At 39.5% G+C, this 19048-nt stretch overlaps 1 protein-coding gene across 19 annotated transcripts in view; it reads left to right on the forward strand.

The window, feature by feature from the left end:
* The window catches only part of PUM2 (pumilio RNA binding family member 2), a 113504-nt gene extending 97043 nt beyond the window's left edge, over positions 1 to 16461 (forward strand). For 11 of the 19 annotated variants that reach the window (XM_065587621.1, XM_065587618.1, XM_065587620.1 and 8 more), the window contains 6 exons: positions 2944 to 3078; positions 3341 to 3478; positions 10012 to 10137; positions 10754 to 10875; positions 11753 to 11945; positions 13362 to 16461. In XM_065587621.1, the coding sequence (XP_065443693.1) occupies positions 2944 to 3078; positions 3341 to 3478; positions 10012 to 10137; positions 10754 to 10875; positions 11753 to 11945; positions 13362 to 13493 (846 nt within the window). In that variant the 3' untranslated portion in view covers positions 13494 to 16461. Of the gene's footprint in view, positions 1 to 2943; positions 3079 to 3340; positions 3479 to 7348; positions 7537 to 10011; positions 10138 to 10753; positions 10876 to 11752; positions 11946 to 13361 lie in introns of those variants that run through there. The other 8 variants (XM_065587625.1, XM_065587629.1, XM_065587624.1 and 5 more) reach the window with 2 other exon arrangements.
* Positions 16462 to 19048: the final 2587 nt, after the last annotated feature.

Genomic DNA, 19048 nt, shown 5'->3' on the forward strand with positions numbered 1-19048 from the left:
AGGGGTTCACAATTATGCCTCCTACTTATTTTAATTCTCCACACATTCAGTTTAATTCTTTGTGGTGGCAAGCAGGACAGTGTTCCAGAATAATTCCTTGTATATCTAAAGAAATACATTGAAAATTGATGCTAGCAATGTCAGTCACCAGCTATCCAACAATCACAAGCTAGTACGAGGAGGCAAAAAATGAAAAAGTAGGATACTCATATAGGGACTTAAAATGCTTTTGTTTTAAAAATCGGCTTGTTTTCAATTAATTGCTAGTAGGGTAAAGCTGTGTTGGTTTGGGTGACCCTTAACTGTGTATCTCCATAGTTTAAAACATTTAGTTACTTTTACTGTAACTCAGCTTCTCTTGGTTTCTCATTCTTGTTTTGTTAACATACGGTGTTCTTGTGTCAAGTATCAGGGGGTAGCCGTGTTAGTCTGTATCTACAAAAACAACAAGGAGTCTGGTGGCATCCGAAGAAGTGAGGTTTTTACTCACGAAAGCTTATGCCCAAATAAATCTGTTAGTCTTTAAGGTGCCACCAGACTCCTTGGTGTTCTTGTGTGGATTTTTACTCTTAGATGTGTGATGTACTTTCAACTGCAACTCCAGCCCAACAAAGTTGTTTTGTTTGAGAGTTCTGTGCAGCTGGGATAATTTGTTCCATCTTCTTTCTCTGCATCCAAATTCCCTGTATAGCTTTGCTGCACTACAGGCTCATATCCCTCATCCTATTCTCCCCTTCCTTCCCCCTCGTAAAAATTATCTCTGCAGAATGATAGGTCTGGCTTAGATTCTTTCCACACTCACTTGCCCACCCACTGAGTCAGAATGCCATCACAGCATCTAACCTCTACAAGCTGCCTCTGCTTCTAGCTACTCCAGGGCCGCCCAGAGGGGGGGACAAGTGGGGCAATTTGCCCCAGGACCCACAGGGGCCCCACGAGAGTTTTTCGGGGCCCCTGGAGCAGGGTCCTTCACTTGCTCTGGGGGCCCCAGAAAACTCTCGCGGGCCCCAGGCCCCCGGAGCTTCTTGCCACTCCGGGTTTTCTGTGGCAGTTCGGCGGTGGGGGGTCCTTCCGCTCCGGGACCCGCTGCCGAAGTACCGGGTCTTCGGTGGCGGGGGCCCCCGCCGCTGAAGAGCCCAGGCCCCCTGAATCCTCTGGGCGGCCCTGAGCTACTCCTATGCTTTCCAAGGTTTTTCTTTCTCCAAGTAGAGGAGTGCCCTAGAGCTGCAGGAGCAGCCAGGATGGGGTGTTGAAAAGGAATGCAGCGCTCCCTTGCATGTTAAGTCTGCATGCTTTTGCAGTTTCTGTGTACCGCATGCTCCAGCTTTTTCCCTGTGCAGATTAGTCCACAAAGTGAGATGGCCAAAAAATCCTGGGCGCATAATTAGAAGGATATTTTCAGGATATAGAACTTCATCCTGGCAAAGGAGTGGCTCTGAAAAGAATTTATGAGCCATGGTAGATAACCAGCTGAACATGAACGCTGTCCAGTGCTGTGACTGAAAGGGCTCTCAAAAAATTTGAATGCATAAGTAGGTGATACTCCCTCTGTATAAAGTATTTCAGACCTCTGTTCAAGTACTGCTTGGTTCTGGTGTTCATACTTCTTTAAAAGTGAAGTTAGAAAAGCTAGGGAGGGTTCATCAAAGAATTATTCTGAGGTCTGGAAAATACATCTTATGCTAAACTGCTTTAGTCTCTCAATCTGCTAATTTTTTCAAAGAGAGGGATAAAAAGCAGCTTGACTGTGATCTATAAATACATATGCCAGGAGAAGATACCTGATACTATAGGGCTGTTTAATGTGGATAAAATCATAACAATAGTCAATGGCTGAAAGATGAAGCTAGAAAACTTCAAATTGGGGATAAGTTGCAAATTTTGAACAGGGAAAACAATTGTTGGAACAGTTTCCCAAGGCATATGGTTTTAGATTTGTTTTCACTTAATCTTTAAACAAAGACTGGATGTTATCTTAAAGGTGTTCTTTAGTTCAACCACAAATTATTGACCTTAACTCAAGAATTATTGACTGAAATTTTACCACCTGTTATGCAGGAGGTCACATTAGATGGTGGTTTGTAGTTATTTCATCTTGTAAATTGACTCAGGCCTAGACTCAAAAATGTTCCCAAGAAAGACAGCACTAATCCATAGATACAGCTTAGGGGTTCCAACGTCAAGTACTAAATGCAGGTTAAATTGCCTGACACTTCTACTTCTCCTCAGCTACCTACACACCCAGTGTTCTGGTACACTTTGGCTCTGCTACATGGGTCCTAGGCAGTTCCAAACTTCCCCAAGGTGTGCAAGGTACCAACAAGCTTTCCATGGCATTTGAGGCCACAGTGAGCCACTCCAGAGCTGACACCTTTCTCTGCTACTTCCCTTTTGCTACCTAGAAAAAAGCTCATCTATTAGGTTTATTAGAATGATTTTGTCAAGATGCAGTGACAGAACCAAATCTGAAACATTGAAAATGTTGTTCATTGGCAAATTGGGATCACATGATGTGGTTAAATTGCAAAGGCTTGCCCCTTAGGTCGACCATTTGCGGTGTCTACACTGCGCTGGGTCAACGGGAGAAACTCTCCTGTCAACTTACCTTATGCTTTTCATTCCGGTGGAGTACCAGAGTCGATGGGAGAGTGATTGGCAGTCGATTTAGCGGGTCTGGTGAAGACCCGCTAAATTGACACACACACACACACACACACACACACACACACACACACACACACACACACACACACACACACACACACACACACACACACACACACACACACACACACACACACACACACCCCGTGGCTCGGTCACCGCACATCGATCCCCTGGTAAGTGGAGACAAGCCCTATGACAGTTAGATTCTGCCAAATAAAACCACATCATACTGCAATGCATCAGCTTTCATTTAACAGCATCTTTGTTTTCTTGTAGTTTGGAAGCCCGGAACAAAAGTTAGCCCTAGCAACACGCATACGTGGTCATGTTCTGCCATTAGCCCTACAGATGTATGGTTGTCGGGTTATTCAGAAAGCACTAGAATCTATCTCACCTGACCAGCAGGTAATTGTAAGTTAGAACAGTATTTTTTTGTATTTATTTTCAACAAATCCATTGCGTGCTCTCTAAAGATTTTCAGTTTTTACTATTGACATATGCTTGAAATAAAATGAATCTTTTATTAGTGTAATTCTTCAGATAAAAAAGATAATCTGTCTGGCTAGATTTACAGTGAACATAAAGATTTGAATATTACATTTGAAAATGCAGTTTTGCTACAGCATCAGTGTAGAGAAGTGGATAATTTAGTAATTTCCTTATTTTTTTGCAGAATGAAATGGTGAAAGAGTTGGATGGTCATGTTCTGAAATGTGTGAAAGATCAAAATGGAAACCATGTTGTACAAAAATGCATTGAATGTGTCCAGCCACAGTCACTCCAGTTCATCATTGATGCTTTCAAAGGACAGGTAATGTTGTTAATTTCTCTACTTTAGTCTAGGTGTTGCATCATTGACCCAAGGATTGCTGTATAACACTGCTCTACAGCCAAAATGCTTCTGAAATAAATGTAGTCAAACTTTACTAATTCTGGGTCACTGAGAACGAAAATGATGCTTAAAATTGTTGATTGGCTCTAGTTTTCAAGATATGCTATTGGGTCAGTATATATGACCCTTGACTTGGGAATGGCGGAGGATAAGTCAGTTATAAAGGGAAGGGATCTCAATTTAAACCAGAAATGACTAAAATACATCTTTGACTGGATCTATGAATAAATCTATGACTGGGTTTGGACAGTACTTGCTTTTTAGGCAAAACAATGAATGATGCAATCTGAAGCTGGTATTGCGTCATACATTATATGAATTGCATCATGTTATTCCTAGAAGTCATGGATGATGCAATCATAATGAAGCTTACATCATTCTGCTGAACAAATTGCCCTATATCAGCTCTAGAAATCATAGTGTCGTGCTCTCTTATTTGTCAGTGTTTGATTTTGCAAAGGGACACATTTCTGTTTAGCCAAAGTGAGCAGAAATGCCTCGTACTTGTGTGAACAGTGCAGATAACTTCTTCTATGTTTGTGGTGAAGTGACTTTTGCATCACAAAAGCGCAGTATAACCAATATGGTTAAGAAAGCCTATCACCTTTATTTTGGCTGCAAAATTGGAGATCAGGACAAGAGGTGGGCCCCACAGATATGCTGCAACGCTTGTGCAACAAATCTTCGCCAGTGGTTGAACAGGAAAAGGAAATCTATGCCTTTTGCAATGCCAATGATTTGGAGAGAGCCAACAGATCATACCAGCAATTGTTACTTCTGCATGGTGCCTCCAGTAGGGAAAGGTGTGTCAAAAAAGAAAAAGTGGACTGTGCATTATCCAAACATTCCATCAGCTATACGCCCAGTACCCCATGGAGAAGGACTGCCGGTTCCTGATGCACCAGAATCATTCTCACTTGAGTCAGATGAGGAAGAGGATGAAACTTCTGGTCCTGAACCATCAATGTCACAGGACCCACATTTTCTCCCATCTTCCTCCTCTGAACCACACCTCATAACACAAGGTGAATTGAATGACCTTGTCAGGGGTTTGGAACTACCCAAGAGTAAGGCAGAGCTGTTGGGCTCCAGACTACAGCAGTGGAATCTCCTGGCAGGTGATGTTAGGGTTTTCATTTTCCGTGACCGTCAAAAGGATCTTGTCCCATTCTTCTTCATGGAAGGTGATCTTGTAGCCTGCAACAACATCGATGGTTTGATGGCAGCCCTCAACATCGTTCACGATCCAGATGAGTGGAGACTGTTCATTGATTCATCAAAGACGAGTCTTAAAGCTGTTTTACTGCATAATGGCAATGTTTTGCCATCAATTCCAGTTGGTCATGCAGTCCATATGAAGGAAACCTATGACAACATGAAACAACTTTTGAGGTGCATAAACTATGACCAACATCAGTGGCAGCTTTGTGGTGATTTGAAGGTTGTTGCTCTCTTGCTTGGTCTGCAGACTGGATACACAAAGTACTGCTGTTTTCTCTGCGAATGGGATAGTCGTGCAAGAGATTCCCACTACATCAAGAAAGATTGGCCACTCCGACAGTCATTGGAGCCTGGGAGGAAAAGTGTTCAGCATCCACCACTTGTTGAATCAAGGAAGATTTGGTTACCACCCTTACACATCAAGCTGGGTCTGACGAAGAACTTTGTCAAGGCCATTGACAAAACACAAGTAGCTTTCAGGTACCTCCGTGGAAAATTTCCAAGGTTAAGTGAAGCTAAGATAAAGGAAGGTGTCTTTGTTGGTCCTCAGATTCGTGAAATTCTTCGAGATGATGCATTTGACCATGCACTGCGTAGCAAGGAAAAGACGGCATGGAAAGCCTTCCAGTTAGTGGCAATAAATTTTCTCGGAAACAACAAGGCAGACAACTACAGGTTGTTGGTGGAAAACCTCCTCAAGGCATACAAAAGCCTTGGTTGCAACATTTCATTAAAGATACATTTTTTGCGCACTCATCTAGATTTTTTTCCACCGAACTGCAGAGCAGTGAGAGACAAGCACGGCGAGCGATGTCACCAGGAGATTGCAACAATGGAGAAACGCTATCAGGGCAAATGAAGCCCATCAGTGCTTGCAGACTATTGCTGGACAGTGACAAGAGATGCTCCATTTAATGAATACAAGAGACAAGCCAAGAAGCACCGAGTAGACACTGAATAGGACTAAACTATGTACATAATAGTTTTTTGCCTTTTGTTTCATAATAAATTTGATTTATATAACCCTTTTGCTGATTTTTAAAGTGTTACATAAACAGGACAGGTGAAATATTATCATGGAAAGCAACCATAAACACATGAAAAGACCTAGGTTTACAATTTATGATTAAAACTCTACTATCTACACAATATACATAGACATATAATGTAAAAACTTAAATATCTTAGAAACAGTAGCCAATCAGTTGTTTTAATTGTCATATTTGAATTCAGCACCTCAAAATACTTAATAAATAGCACATTTTATCTCTGAAGCAGACGACTTCTCAAAAATTGTAGACCAGTGTAATTTGCAAATACCAAACAGATTTATCAACACATTGGTGTCTCGTTTAAGTTAACATAGCATGTAACATCACTTTTTTTGTCCTAACTGGAAAAAATAAAACCCTTGAATTAGATGGTTAATGTGACGTAGAGTTAGAGTATATTGGGGATGAGGCCCTCTGAAAGTGACATCAGATGCTCTATGAATTTGATGGCAGAAATATTCAGCTTATTGTCAAGTTTTTCAGTCCAGTTTAGAGACTGACATGATCAGGTTTCCTTTGTCATATTTTATAATTTCAGTTAACCAAAGGCCATCTCTGATCTTTGTTCATGGCAATAGAAGTAACTGCAGTTATTCCCAGACTCTCTTGTAAAGAGAGATTTATTTCTCCTCGATCTGTTCCTATGTGCTTTACCTTAAGTAGTAGCAATTTCTTCCACAAAAACAACAAGGAGTCTGGTGGCACCTTAAAGACTAACAGATTTATTTGGGCATAAGCTTTCGTGGGTAAAAAAATCAAGGGTTTTTACCCACGAAAGCTTATGCCCAAATAAATCTGTTAGTCTTTAAGGTGCCTCCGGACTCCTTGTTGTTTTTGTGGATACAGACTAACATAGATACCCCCTGATACTTGACACCATGCAGTTTCTTCCAAAGTTATCCACCTGATTCTAATCACTTTTAATAAAATACCTGTATTAAATTCAATCAGATGTTCTCTGAGCCTGGATTAGTAGAAGTGTCTGGTGACACTGATCATTTTTCCAAGAAATTGTATTACAAGGTTAATATTGTACTAAAGACAATACAGAAATCACTGCAGCTAAATAAACTTTTAGTATGACCACCTTGTACTTGTCTAGTCTGAAAAGTACAACTACAGTAATTGAGATTATTAGGTTTTATTTAGTGATGCACCAAACACATTTCTTTACAAAATCTCCAACATATCATTGTCTCTCACGCACTTTACAGTACTGAGATGGATATTTTTTCCCTGTGATATTAACCTTTTATTGTGAATAGCAATACCATGACTTAACAAATGATGGCTGATTTCACTTTTCGAGTCCCCTTGCTGTTTACAACAAAGTATGATGGTGGGGGGAAGGGATGGAGGGGCTGGTTTCAATGGTTTATAAATAGATGCCCTTGACTAAATTGTAACACTGTTTACTGGAGAGCCATGCATTATTCCAGGTGTAATATAATGTAGTAATTGAAAACATGAAAAAGTACAACACTTTTGTAATGTAACAGAAGATAAAATTTCATAGAATCGTAGAAATGTAGGGCTGGAAGGAACCTCAAGAACCCAAGACCAGGCCCCTGTGCTGACACGGAAGCAAGTAAACCTAGACCATCTGTGACAGATGTTTGTCCAATCTGTCCTTAAAAGACTACAATGATGAGGATTCCACAACCTTCTTTAGAAGCCTATTCCAGTGCTTTATCTATCCTTTTAGTAAGAAAGTTTTTCCTATTATATAAACTAAATCTCGCTTAGTGTAGATTGAGCCAGTTACTACTTGTCTTACCTCCAGTGCACATGGAGAACAATTGATCACCATCCTCTTTATAACAGCCCTTAACAAATTTTGAAGACTGTTTTCAGGTTCCCCCTCAGTCATCTTTTCTCAGTACTAAACATGCCCAGTTTTTTTAACCTTTCCTCATAAGTCAGGTTTTCTGAACCTTTTATTATTTCTATTGCTCTTTTCTGGACTCTGTCCAGTTTGTCCACATGTCCTAAAGTATGGTGCCCAGAATTGGATACACTACTCCAGCCGAGGCCTCCCCAGTACTGAGTAGAGCGGGACTATTACCTCTGTCTTCCATATGACACTCCAGTTAATACACCCCAGAATTATATTACCCTTTTTTTGCAGCTGCATTACATTGTTGACTCGTATTCAATTTGTGATCCACTATAACTGAGGCTGCGAGTTTGTCATGGAGGTCACAGAAAGTCACTGATTCCATGACTTTCCGTGACTTTTGCAGTGGCCGGGGCGCCTGGCTCAGGGGCAGCTCAGGCAGCCCCTGCGCCAAGCGCACCTGCTGCTGCTGGGGCACTCTTGGGCCACGACGCTCCCTCCCCTCTCCACTCCAAACCCCCCCCCCCCCAGGGTGTGGGAGTGGGCAGGAGGTTGGGGCATGGGATGGGGTGAGGTGGGCTCTGGGCAGTGCTTACCTGGGGGGCTCCCCAGAAGCTGCGACATCCCCCTCGCTCAGCTGCTAGGCGGAGGTGTGGCCAGGCAGCTCTGTGCTGTTTCCACCCAGAGCGCTGGCTTTGCAGCTCCCATTGGTTGGGAACCGTGGCCAAGTTTTATTCACAGCTATTTTTAGTAAAAGTCATGGACAGGTCACGGGTCGTGAATTTTTGTTTACTACCCGTGACCTGTCCCTGACTTTTACTAAAAATACAGTGACTAAAACGTAGCCTTAACTATAACCCCTAGATCCTTTTCAGCAATACTACCACCTAGACTGTTACTCCCCATTTGATAGTAATGCATTTGATATTTTCTTTCCTAAGTGAAGTACTTTGCACTTGTCTTTATTGAATTTCATCTTTATTGAAATTCAGACCAATTCTCCAGTTTGTCAAGGTTGTTTTGAATTCTAATCCTATCCTTCATGGCTCTTGCAACTTCTCCCAGCTTGGTGTCATCTGAAAATTTTATTCCTCAGTCCATTATCCAAATCATTTAATGAAAATATGAATAGTTCCGGACCCAGGACTGTCCTCTGTGAGATCCCACTAGATATGCGCTCCCAGTTTGACACACAGCCAACCATTGATGACTACTTTTTGAGTCCTGTCTTTCAACCAGTTGTGCACCCATCTTATAACAATTTCATCTAGACCACATTTCCCTAGTTTGCTTATAAGAATGTTGTGTGGGACTGTGTCAAAGGCCTTACTAAAATCAAGATATATCACATCTACTGCTTCTCCTCTATTCACTGGGCTAGTAACCTTGTCAAAGGAAATTAGGTTGGTTTGGCATGATTTGTTCTTGACAAATCCATGCTTACTATTCCTTATAACTCTATTATCCTCTAGGTGGTTACAATTTGATTGTTCAATCATTGGATAATTTAATAATTTGCAGACTAGCTTTATTAACTTTGTGCGTGAATTAATCAAAACTTCCAGGTGTAAGTCTTTGTGTTCAATCCTGGCCATCACATAAAAATTTAAGGCCTTAAATCAAACCTTCAAGGACATGTCTGGATAAGAATTTAAGTAACCAGAGTAAGCCAAAGATGTGACTGTATATTTTTAATACATGCACATACTTTGTAAGTATTTAACAGTGGGCTTGGTATATATGATGGAATGCAAAATTTATAGCATAATCAGTTGCAGAATTTCAAAACTGTTTTATAAGATTCCAGAATATCCAGTTAATACATAAAATTCCAGATTAGGAAACATGAGTGAAAAAAATATTTTTCTTAAATGTCATCAGGGCAGGTGAAGACTCTCCGAGACCCTAGTACATCATGTCATGGACCTCTTGTGGGTCTGCCCATAAATGATGTAGTAGTGGTGGCAAGTGGCCCCCTTCCTTCTATCAAGAAAAACTGTGTGGGAGTGCCCCTGTTAAACTTACACCAGTAGCTAGGGTATCTGCTTAGCTGGGTTGGCAGTACCCAGAGCACATTTCTGCTGCCACTGAGAAGTTGATGTAATCAGATGGCTCTAGGAGCTGGGGTCCTAGGCACAGATCTTTAGTGCTTATGATTTTCTCTGGCTCTGAATGTGATTGGAGGCTGAAATTTCTAATGCTGGAAGACACCACTTTTGTGAAGACTTCAGTACTTTGAGAAGTTGCTACTATTCAATAACTCGATTTTGAAAAGTAATTTACAGCACACTTGTAAACTTCAGTATATCTAATTTCAAAATTTGTAATCCTGTTGTTTTAAGGTGTTTGTGCTTTCAACTCATCCGTATGGCTGCAGAGTAATTCAGCGTATTCTGGAGCACTGCACTGCTGAGCAGACTTTGCCCATCTTAGAGGAATTGCATCAACACACAGAACAGCTTGTGCAGGTTAGTGTACTCTTATGTTTCAATATGAAGTTACTATCAACTCTGTTTTTTGTTGTAGATTTCATTTTCTTTTATATTACTGGCTGTTAATTGCTTAGGTATTTTTATGTACATGTCCTTTTTTGATTTAGCAAACATTGATTCCTCTCCCAGCTTCCAGCTCTATTTATTTACAAGCATAAGTGAACATGGAGATGATAAAGCTTTGTTTAAACACTTTTGGCATAGTGTAGGGTACAGTGTGAGTTAACAGCATCTGTAGAATCAGCTTGCAGAAGGTTTTGGAGGTTTTATGACCACTACAAAATTGGTGGCTTCATTGGTGGTGAATGTGTAGAATTAATTTTACACGGATTTAGCAGATAGTGGTCATTCCTTGGCAAATCACAATTTTTAGCAAGGTTCAGATTTTGGACCTAAAATCTGTAGGAGGACCATGAATAATTCTTGGTGAAATGTTGTTTTTCAGATGTGCTCTTTTAATCATTTTGTAATGGTCAGTTGCAGTTACTAATTTTTTCTCTTGTACTTCTTGAAGTGAATACAAAAATGCATAAGCTATATGAGTTCCTCAGATGGAACCACAATAAGAAAACTGAAATCTTTTTATTTTCAGGATCAATATGGAAATTATGTTATCCAACATGTGCTGGAGCACGGTCGTCCTGAAGACAAAAGTAAAATAGTTTCAGAAATAAGAGGAAAAGTTCTAGCTCTGAGTCAGCACAAATTTGCCAGGTATTACAATGTTCTCAGTGTTAAAGAAAGGTTCACTAACCTTTTTAATGTTGTTTTGGAATTGACTTATTTACGTCAGTTGCTGAGGAAAGGATTTCATTATTTTGCCTTTATTCAAAGGTGATTAATAATTTGCCTAGAGCTTCCATTTGTGTGGAAAAAATGAGACTTTGATAAAAAGAAATGTTCCATAGTGGAACAAAAAACATCAGAATTTTTCACATAATGACTGGCAGCTGGGAAGCATGTCCTCCCAGGGAGTTGGCCAGGTGGGGAATCAGCCACCCAGACCCAGCTCTAGGGGAGCTATGGGTCCAGGGAAGCCTTGGCTCCACAGGAGCCCACTAGGCAGTCTGAGGTAGAATCAGGGACTTTTAGAGCCATAGCTTGGGAGATGGGGCTTCCAGATATTTGGCTCTTTGTAAGCCCACCAAGTGGGCTGCCAAGGAGCTGGTGGCTTGGGAACGAGGGATTTTTAGGCTCTCTGCTCCCCATCAGTCTGCGTGAGGAGTCAGGAGCCTGTAAACTTGGGCTGCGAAGAAGAGAGTCAGGTGAGCTGGCAGAAAACCAGGCAGGTTTCACACACAGAAGAATGTTGAGTTGGAAAATTTCCTACCAGCTCTAATTTTGACCATCTCAAACATACAGATTATCAGCATTTTTTCCACACAAAAAGAAAGTATTTTCAAAACTAAGGAAATTAATCTTTTGGTATACATCATGCTCTTTTCAATATTTAGTACCACAGTCATAATGTATGTATAAAACACTCAGACGTGCCAATCCCTATTCAAATGAATATTCTTTTAGTGTATTACTTTCTAATTTAAAACCTTTTAAACCTATAAAACACAATTACCTTATTTTTTTTCCCCAGCAATGTCGTAGAAAAATGTGTAACTCATGCATCTCGTGCTGAAAGAGCTTTACTTATTGACGAGGTTTGTTGCCAGAACGATGGTCCTCACAGTGCCTTATACACCATGATGAAGGACCAATATGCCAACTATGTTGTTCAGAAGATGATTGATATGGCTGAACCTGCGCAGCGGAAGATTATAATGCACAAGGTACTTGATAGATAGATGGCTTCATCAGCTTTAGGAGGTTTTTTTCTTCTATATTCACGTTTCCTGTCACCTCTTCTTTGTATATATTTCTGAATTTACCTGAATTTCTTTAGAAGCCACCTTTCCTGTAGGTTCATTACCCTTGTCAGGAAGGGGGCATTTGTGGCTTAGTAAAATAAAAAGCACATCCTCTTTTTAATTTTTAATTATCTTGAATGTCTAATAGTCTGATGAAGCAGGATATAATTGGATTTTTGTCAATTTGTTTAGTTTCTACAGATTTATGGTTTGGGCCTTGAAAAAAAGCTCCTAACAGTTATGTCTAGTATTAATCTAATTTTTATTCTTTTTTAAAAAAAGACTGACTTTTTATATTAAAAAACATAAAAATTTTCTATCCAGTGCTCTTGTTGTACATTTACTTTAGTATACATTTTAGAAAATTGGTAGTTTTGAAATTTTCTTCCATCATGTGACAGACACCAATATGAATGGGTGAGTCATCCTCACCTATCACTTACACAAATAGTAGCTAATCCAGATGCCAGATTTCCACACTTAAGGTACGTCTACACTGCAGCAGCTCCCTGTTGCCAGAGTTTTTCCTTGCGGCAGGAAAAGGTTCCGGGCGTGGGGAGTTGCTGGAGCTTTTCCCTTCCACAGTGAAAGCCTCTGGCAGCAGGTAGAGGCTCTGGCAGAGAGGGTTAGTGGGGAAAACTGCGGCTGAGCCTTTCCCCTCTTTCGCCCCTCTGCCAGAGCCTTGCCCTGACACATGTACCACGCACCACAGTGTGGCCACAGCCTGCTTTTTGCTGGAGTGTGTAGCTACACATACCCTGCGCACCACTGCAAGAGGCGTGCAGTGTAGATGTAGCCTTAGTTCCTCCTCCTTGACATGCAGACAAGCTTCTTAGTTGAGAATATCTAGAGGTGGAGAAAATCACAGTTAATCTACACTACCCTGTATAGTGCCCTGCTCAATAGCCATTGAAGTAATTGTGCTTGAACTCTGATTACTCTGTGGCATATTGAATGGCTGTCTTCCTGGTGTTGGCACATAACAGAAAAAAATTAACAAAGTAAACAAACAATTCTTTCTCTTTTATTGATATGTTCTGAATAATTCATTTTTTCATATTTAAATAAACAAAAACTTGAAGACAAATATATTTAATAGAAATTAAACTAAATTTGGATAGCCAATACTAAACAAGCTTGGAATTAAATGTTTGTAGTAAGAAAAAGGCTCACTTGGCCTTCTGGTTCTTCAGAATCTAATTTTAAATCTTTCTGGAAACTCTTTGTAACCTTTGAAATATAGGGCTCCACTTGAAAATATTTAAATTAAGAATAATTTATTGTAGATAAGATTAAGAGATTTTTAGATACAGGTTAACTAAATTTTTCTTCTTGTAGATTCGACCCCACATTACAACTCTGCGTAAATATACCTATGGCAAACACATACTGGCCAAGTTAGAGAAGTATTACCTGAAGAACAGTGCTGATCTGGGGCCAATCGGAGGACCACCAAATGGGATGCTGTAAAAGACCAGACATACAGGCAGCAACTTGAATGAAAGAAAAATTTCATTGTGAATTATCAAAACCCACAACTTAACTATAAATGTTCTGATTTTTTTAAATCTATTTATTGACTCTGTTCATCCATTTGTAAAATTTTTATTGTTCTTGTGTATATTTTTGGGGAGTGAATTATAAAATATCTCCAGCCCTGGCCCGGAGACCTATCAGATTGAACTGCTGACAAAGCACAGAATGCCTGTATATGATGTAATTGTATCAAAATAGCTGTCACATATTTTGTAAATTTTTACCTTGTAAAGTCACTGAAAAATAGTTTTTAAAGGGAAAAAGTACATTATTCTTTTAATACACTGGCTTGCAATCTGGTAGGTCTACCCACTATCACAGCACAACAGGTTTCTAGAGTTGTAAATAGAATGTCTTCCCCCTCCTCCCCCCCCCTTTGTGTGGAGTCTTTTATACCAGATTAAAATTGATCAACTGCATAAATATTATTTAACATGTTACAGAAAGTTAAGTTGTATTTTGGTGGTTCACAACATATCCAAATAGCAAAAAGGGCACGGCAAACTAAAGTAGGGATTGACAAAACAATGGAAACTTTAAAGACAAGCATCCGTCATTTGCTGTGGCCATGATTTTTTTTAAAAAATGCAATGCCCTAATATTTTCTCTAGCAATGTATTTAAAAAAAAAAAGTGATGTGTATATACTTATATATTGTTGTACAAGGTAGAGGAATAAAATCATGGTGGTACTTCCATACAATAAAGTACTTTCTGAATAGAGAATAATCCTGCATTAACTTTACAGTCAGTTTTGCAATGCGGGAAGAGTAGAATTTTGTATTTTTTTAATTTGCATATAGAATTGTAAGACATGATTTGAAAGTGTTGAGCATTTATTTTGCTTTCTCACAGTAGATGCAAAAAAGTAGGTATTGATGGAGGAGAAAAGGGGCCACTGAACAGTAAACTTGATAGCTCAACATGTAAGCATGATTAAATATTCAGATAGCTTTTTTGCTTCCTATAAATATATGCATTGTATACGTGTAGTTAATAGGTGTAAGTTTACAGTTTGAAAACAAATCTCTTGTTTCGATGTTTATTACAAGCCTTGCTAATTTAGTAGTGATGCTTACTTTGGTTGTACAGATGTACATTTGTAAACCTTCATGCTGTAAATGTAATTTGTTTTACCCCCTTTGGGGACAAAAATTTGCATTTTAGTGTATATTCATATTCCCCTCCCCTCTTTGCCTTGGCATATAGTGTTGTATAATGTAAATTTATTTCAACAAATCAAGAGTGATTTTTTAAAAATTCTATCTTTATATGGTTTCAGAAATATGAACCAGCTTTCTTTTTATCTATTGTGAGAAACATTATGTTTTCTTTATAACATAGCTGTTGATTCTGTTAATATGGACATTTTGGGAAATGAATCAGTTGAAAATTTAAGTCAGGATAATAAGAATAGTAAGCAAGAAATGGATTGAAATATTTGGTTACCCGAGAAACCAATGCTTCTTCCATCTTAATAAATGTGGCATGATTTTTTTTGTACAGAAGAGTACTGTATTTTTGAATAGCCTACTCCCAACCTAAAGCAAATATGTATGATACTGTCAATTTTTTTCTCTGGACATATGACATTGTAACAGTAACATGAAGATGATGTACATTTACAAGCGGCCTTATGTACATTTCCCAATGATCTTTTTAAGGCAGAATTGTGACCATATGTGTATAATTAAAATCCTTTTTAATCCTTTGCCTATGGAGATATTTTGAAAAAAAGCTTACTTTCAGTTTCTGAACGATGAAAAAAGTGCTTGTATTTTGTTGAAGTATTTTGTGTAGAACGTTAATTTTGATGGCATAACTTTTTTTTTTAATCTACAAGCTATCAGAGTCTATGTCTTGAGCACTGATGACATAAGTCTGTTATGAAAGGCTCTGATGATGAGGAAAAAAGAACCAGCATTGGCATAATTTTGTATATGGAGTTCTGTCATCTTACTGTTCCTAACAAAATCTACAGAAGTTTCCTTGCAGCATAAAATTTTAGGTGTTATATATCTTTTTGTTGTATTCTTGTAGCATTACTTTAACAAAGCAGCTTGCTGGCGGTTAGTCTGGCCTACGTCTGAGACTCTGGATCTGTCATTAATACTCTCCTCAGTAATCTAGTGGTTTGCTTCTGACTTTTCATAAGCACAGTTCTAATTTCCATTCCAGTTATTTGTTGCATGAAGGTTAGTTTTCAACACCAGACTTCCTCTCTGCTAGAGGCAGAACCCCAATCATCTTGAGTTGGGACTTTCCCTCAAAATACATAAAATAGCCTTGAAGATTATGCCTTGTTGACACAGGCAATGGGAATCCAAAGTTTCACTTTGAGATATTTTTCAATTTCTCTGTTCTGTCCTTTGTACAAACTGTGTGCATATGTTACAACATAAAATGCTGATATTCGCCTCAGTTAGTGGTACACTGAACGCGATGCTGCTGGGGTGTGTTTATAACCGATGCAGCATGCACTCTTATGCAGAAGCTGACATCACCATTCCAGTACTCCCAGCCCCCGCACCAGCCTATTCTACCATGGTTGGCTTTAAACAGGATCTTCAAGCTGTAACATATTCAGTAGCCACTGAATCATCTTCTCCCAATCATTTTCATAACAGAATTTTTTGGCACAGAAGAGATACAAGCACCTGAAGATCGATTCCCTTCCCCCCACCCTCCTTCAATACATAGTAAGTGTATTGAGGTTTGAATAGAACCACTAGGCTTTTTTTTTTTCTCAAGGGTATCCTTTTGATATGGATTGTTTATGGACCAATTTGTCTAGCCTGATTAGGTCTGTCTCCTGCTCCTTGTGGTTCATAATGAATAATGTAATGTTCACTTGTATATGCTGTAAAAACAAAATGAAAATGTGAATAACACTGTGAAATATACCTGGTCTTGTGTTTTTCTGTAGGAAACAAAACATACTTTATACCCTCAATTACAATTACATGAATTGCCCGCTTCCTAATTCAGCACAGCTTCAACTGTGGAAATATATTTATACCTCTCATAAAAATGCAATGTTCAGATGAAAATTACTGGTCTAGTCACTTTGTGTTTCCTGTTCTTATCAACTAGTAAAGTTCTAATGGAATAATTGCTTCAGACTCTTCTATCAGAAGAGGTAAAGCGTGGCCTTGTGCAGTATGAGTCCTGTATGTGACTTCTGGGTCTGGATGGTTTTTTTACTAGTAAGAGTGAGTGAGTCATGAAAGGGTGAAGAGACTTCAGTCCTCTGCCTCACTCTTTGGTATTCCAGGTAGGCTCTTGGCTGGCGACAGACTATATTACTTTTCAGTAATAAATCCAATTTAGCTCTACATGTGGCCCCTAAGGGACAAATTTGCATGGACCAATATTCTAATGTATCCTCGTGAAAATACAATTTGTGGTCATTTGCAGTTTTCTTATTCTAATTATTGAATTCAAGGTTCTTCCTTCATATATTTGAGTTGTCAGCTTCTGGGACTGAATCACCTAGGCTCAAAGGAATAGATACAGTTTAAAAGGAAAAAAAAACAGTGCCATTTGAGTAACAAGCAAGTGCCTTTTCAAAATTAAAAGTTCGTTTGACAGAACAATATACATACTATTGACACAGGCTATTGTAATCACACTTTTTTGAATACTGGTGAAACTCAAGAACTTTTCCAACTGATCACTCAATTTGACGTAGAATTATGAACATTTTCTACATAGCATGATAATCAGGGTCTTCCACAGCTTTATATAACTTATATGGAGACTACTTAGGTCTGTTAGTTAAAAGTATTGAAGAATAAAAGTGAGATTCATACTAAACATAACTGTTAGGAGTTCTTTTCAAGGACCAAAACATAAATGATGTTGGTAAAATGCTTGGCAATTGATATTTTATAGAACCCTTACTCAAGCACTGTAGTGTTTCTTTGAGAATAATGCTGGATGAAATGTATTGTCCAATGAATCCATCCATCTTTCACTTTGAAAATCCCACTGTTCTTAGACTGAAGTACTTACTGTACAGGATCTCTCTTAACTAGTATCCAATACTATGATGATGAACACCATAGTAAAAGCCCATAAACAAGAAAACTAGCACAAAAAGGTTCTGCTTCTGTTTGTGTATAAAGGTACTTAACCTAAAGTACTTCAGCCTGCGATTTTAAGTCTCTGGTTTATTACTAAGATTTAGAGGACACCATAGACAGTTTGCTCAGTTTTTTAGCTTTGCTCTGGTAATGGTGTTATGTACTCTTTAGGTTCTTTGAGTGATTGTCACATGGATTCCAGTTCTGGTGCACATGCAAGCTGATTCTCTTTGGCTAGTGCTGTCCAGTGGGCTCACAGCTGCACCCTACATGTTCTCCTGCTCCTTCAGCTGAGGGCATAAAGGTTAGAGCAGACCCAGCTGTCCCTCAGTTCCTTCTTACCACCCCTGGCAGCAAAGTGGAACCTCTGCAGTGTCCGCTTACTCTGCACACACTGCAATCTCGTTAGGCAGGTAGTGCAGTTAGAAGGGCTTTTTTGGTTTATTTGTATACACCTGGTTGGGAGGGGCAGCAGCTGTTTGATACTCCTTGTACTGGGCCACAAGCCAATATGATTGAAACAATCCCCAAGATTTAAAACTTGCCCCTCTTATGAGGCTGCTATCCCACTCAGTGATGGGCACTCCAGCTGCCTTTTTAGTCTCTGCAAGGGAGACATCCCTGATGGATGCTCAAATGTATCACTCCTCCAAGAGGACACAAAGTGAGGGCAGCCCACTTCAAGCTCTTTCTACTGGCATCTTGAAGACCTGAGGCAAAGGATCCTGCCAAGCCTGAACACTGATCTTTGACTAATTCTGAAAGCTGCAGCTCTATACTGAGCTCCTGGGCTCGTTCTTCCTCAAAGATGAAACCTCTTGACTATTGACTCTGACAGAGCAGTCAAGACCCCTGCCAACCAGTCATCAGAAAGGATTAGAAGAAGCAAGACTTCCAGAGCAAGACTAGTCATAGGTCACCACCTTCAGTGCCTAGTCAATTGAGACAAAAGATCTATCCTGTCAGGACCACTTAGTAATGCTACCATTGAACCAATGAGCTTTCCTGCTCAGGTGAGGAGTGGGATTCGAGGACAGCATACAAGGTAGCTATGGTGTAGGGCGGTGCTGGTGGCCTGTGATATAGAGGAAATCAGACTAGATGATCTAGTGGTCTCATCTCGCCTTAAACTCTATGACCATGACTCTAGCTCCCTGCTTGGAAAAAGTATATTCATTTTCTTTCTTCCCTTCAAAACAGCACTGGTTTCTCCAATCCATACATCTCACTCTCCTTAAGAGCTGAGAATGGGGAAGAACACCTGCAGAAAATGGAAGACCAATTGATCCAACTGCAATATCTTCCTCCTTCCCCGATGAGACAGTCATCTCTTCTACTACTAGGCAGCCACATGATTTTAAAATCTTCCAAGACCTCTTCTGATGCATGGCAGTCACCGTGGAAA

This window comes from Chrysemys picta, chromosome 3 (assembly GCF_011386835.1).
Source record: "Chrysemys picta bellii isolate R12L10 chromosome 3, ASM1138683v2, whole genome shotgun sequence".
Lineage (NCBI taxonomy): Eukaryota > Metazoa > Chordata > Testudines > Emydidae > Chrysemys > Chrysemys picta.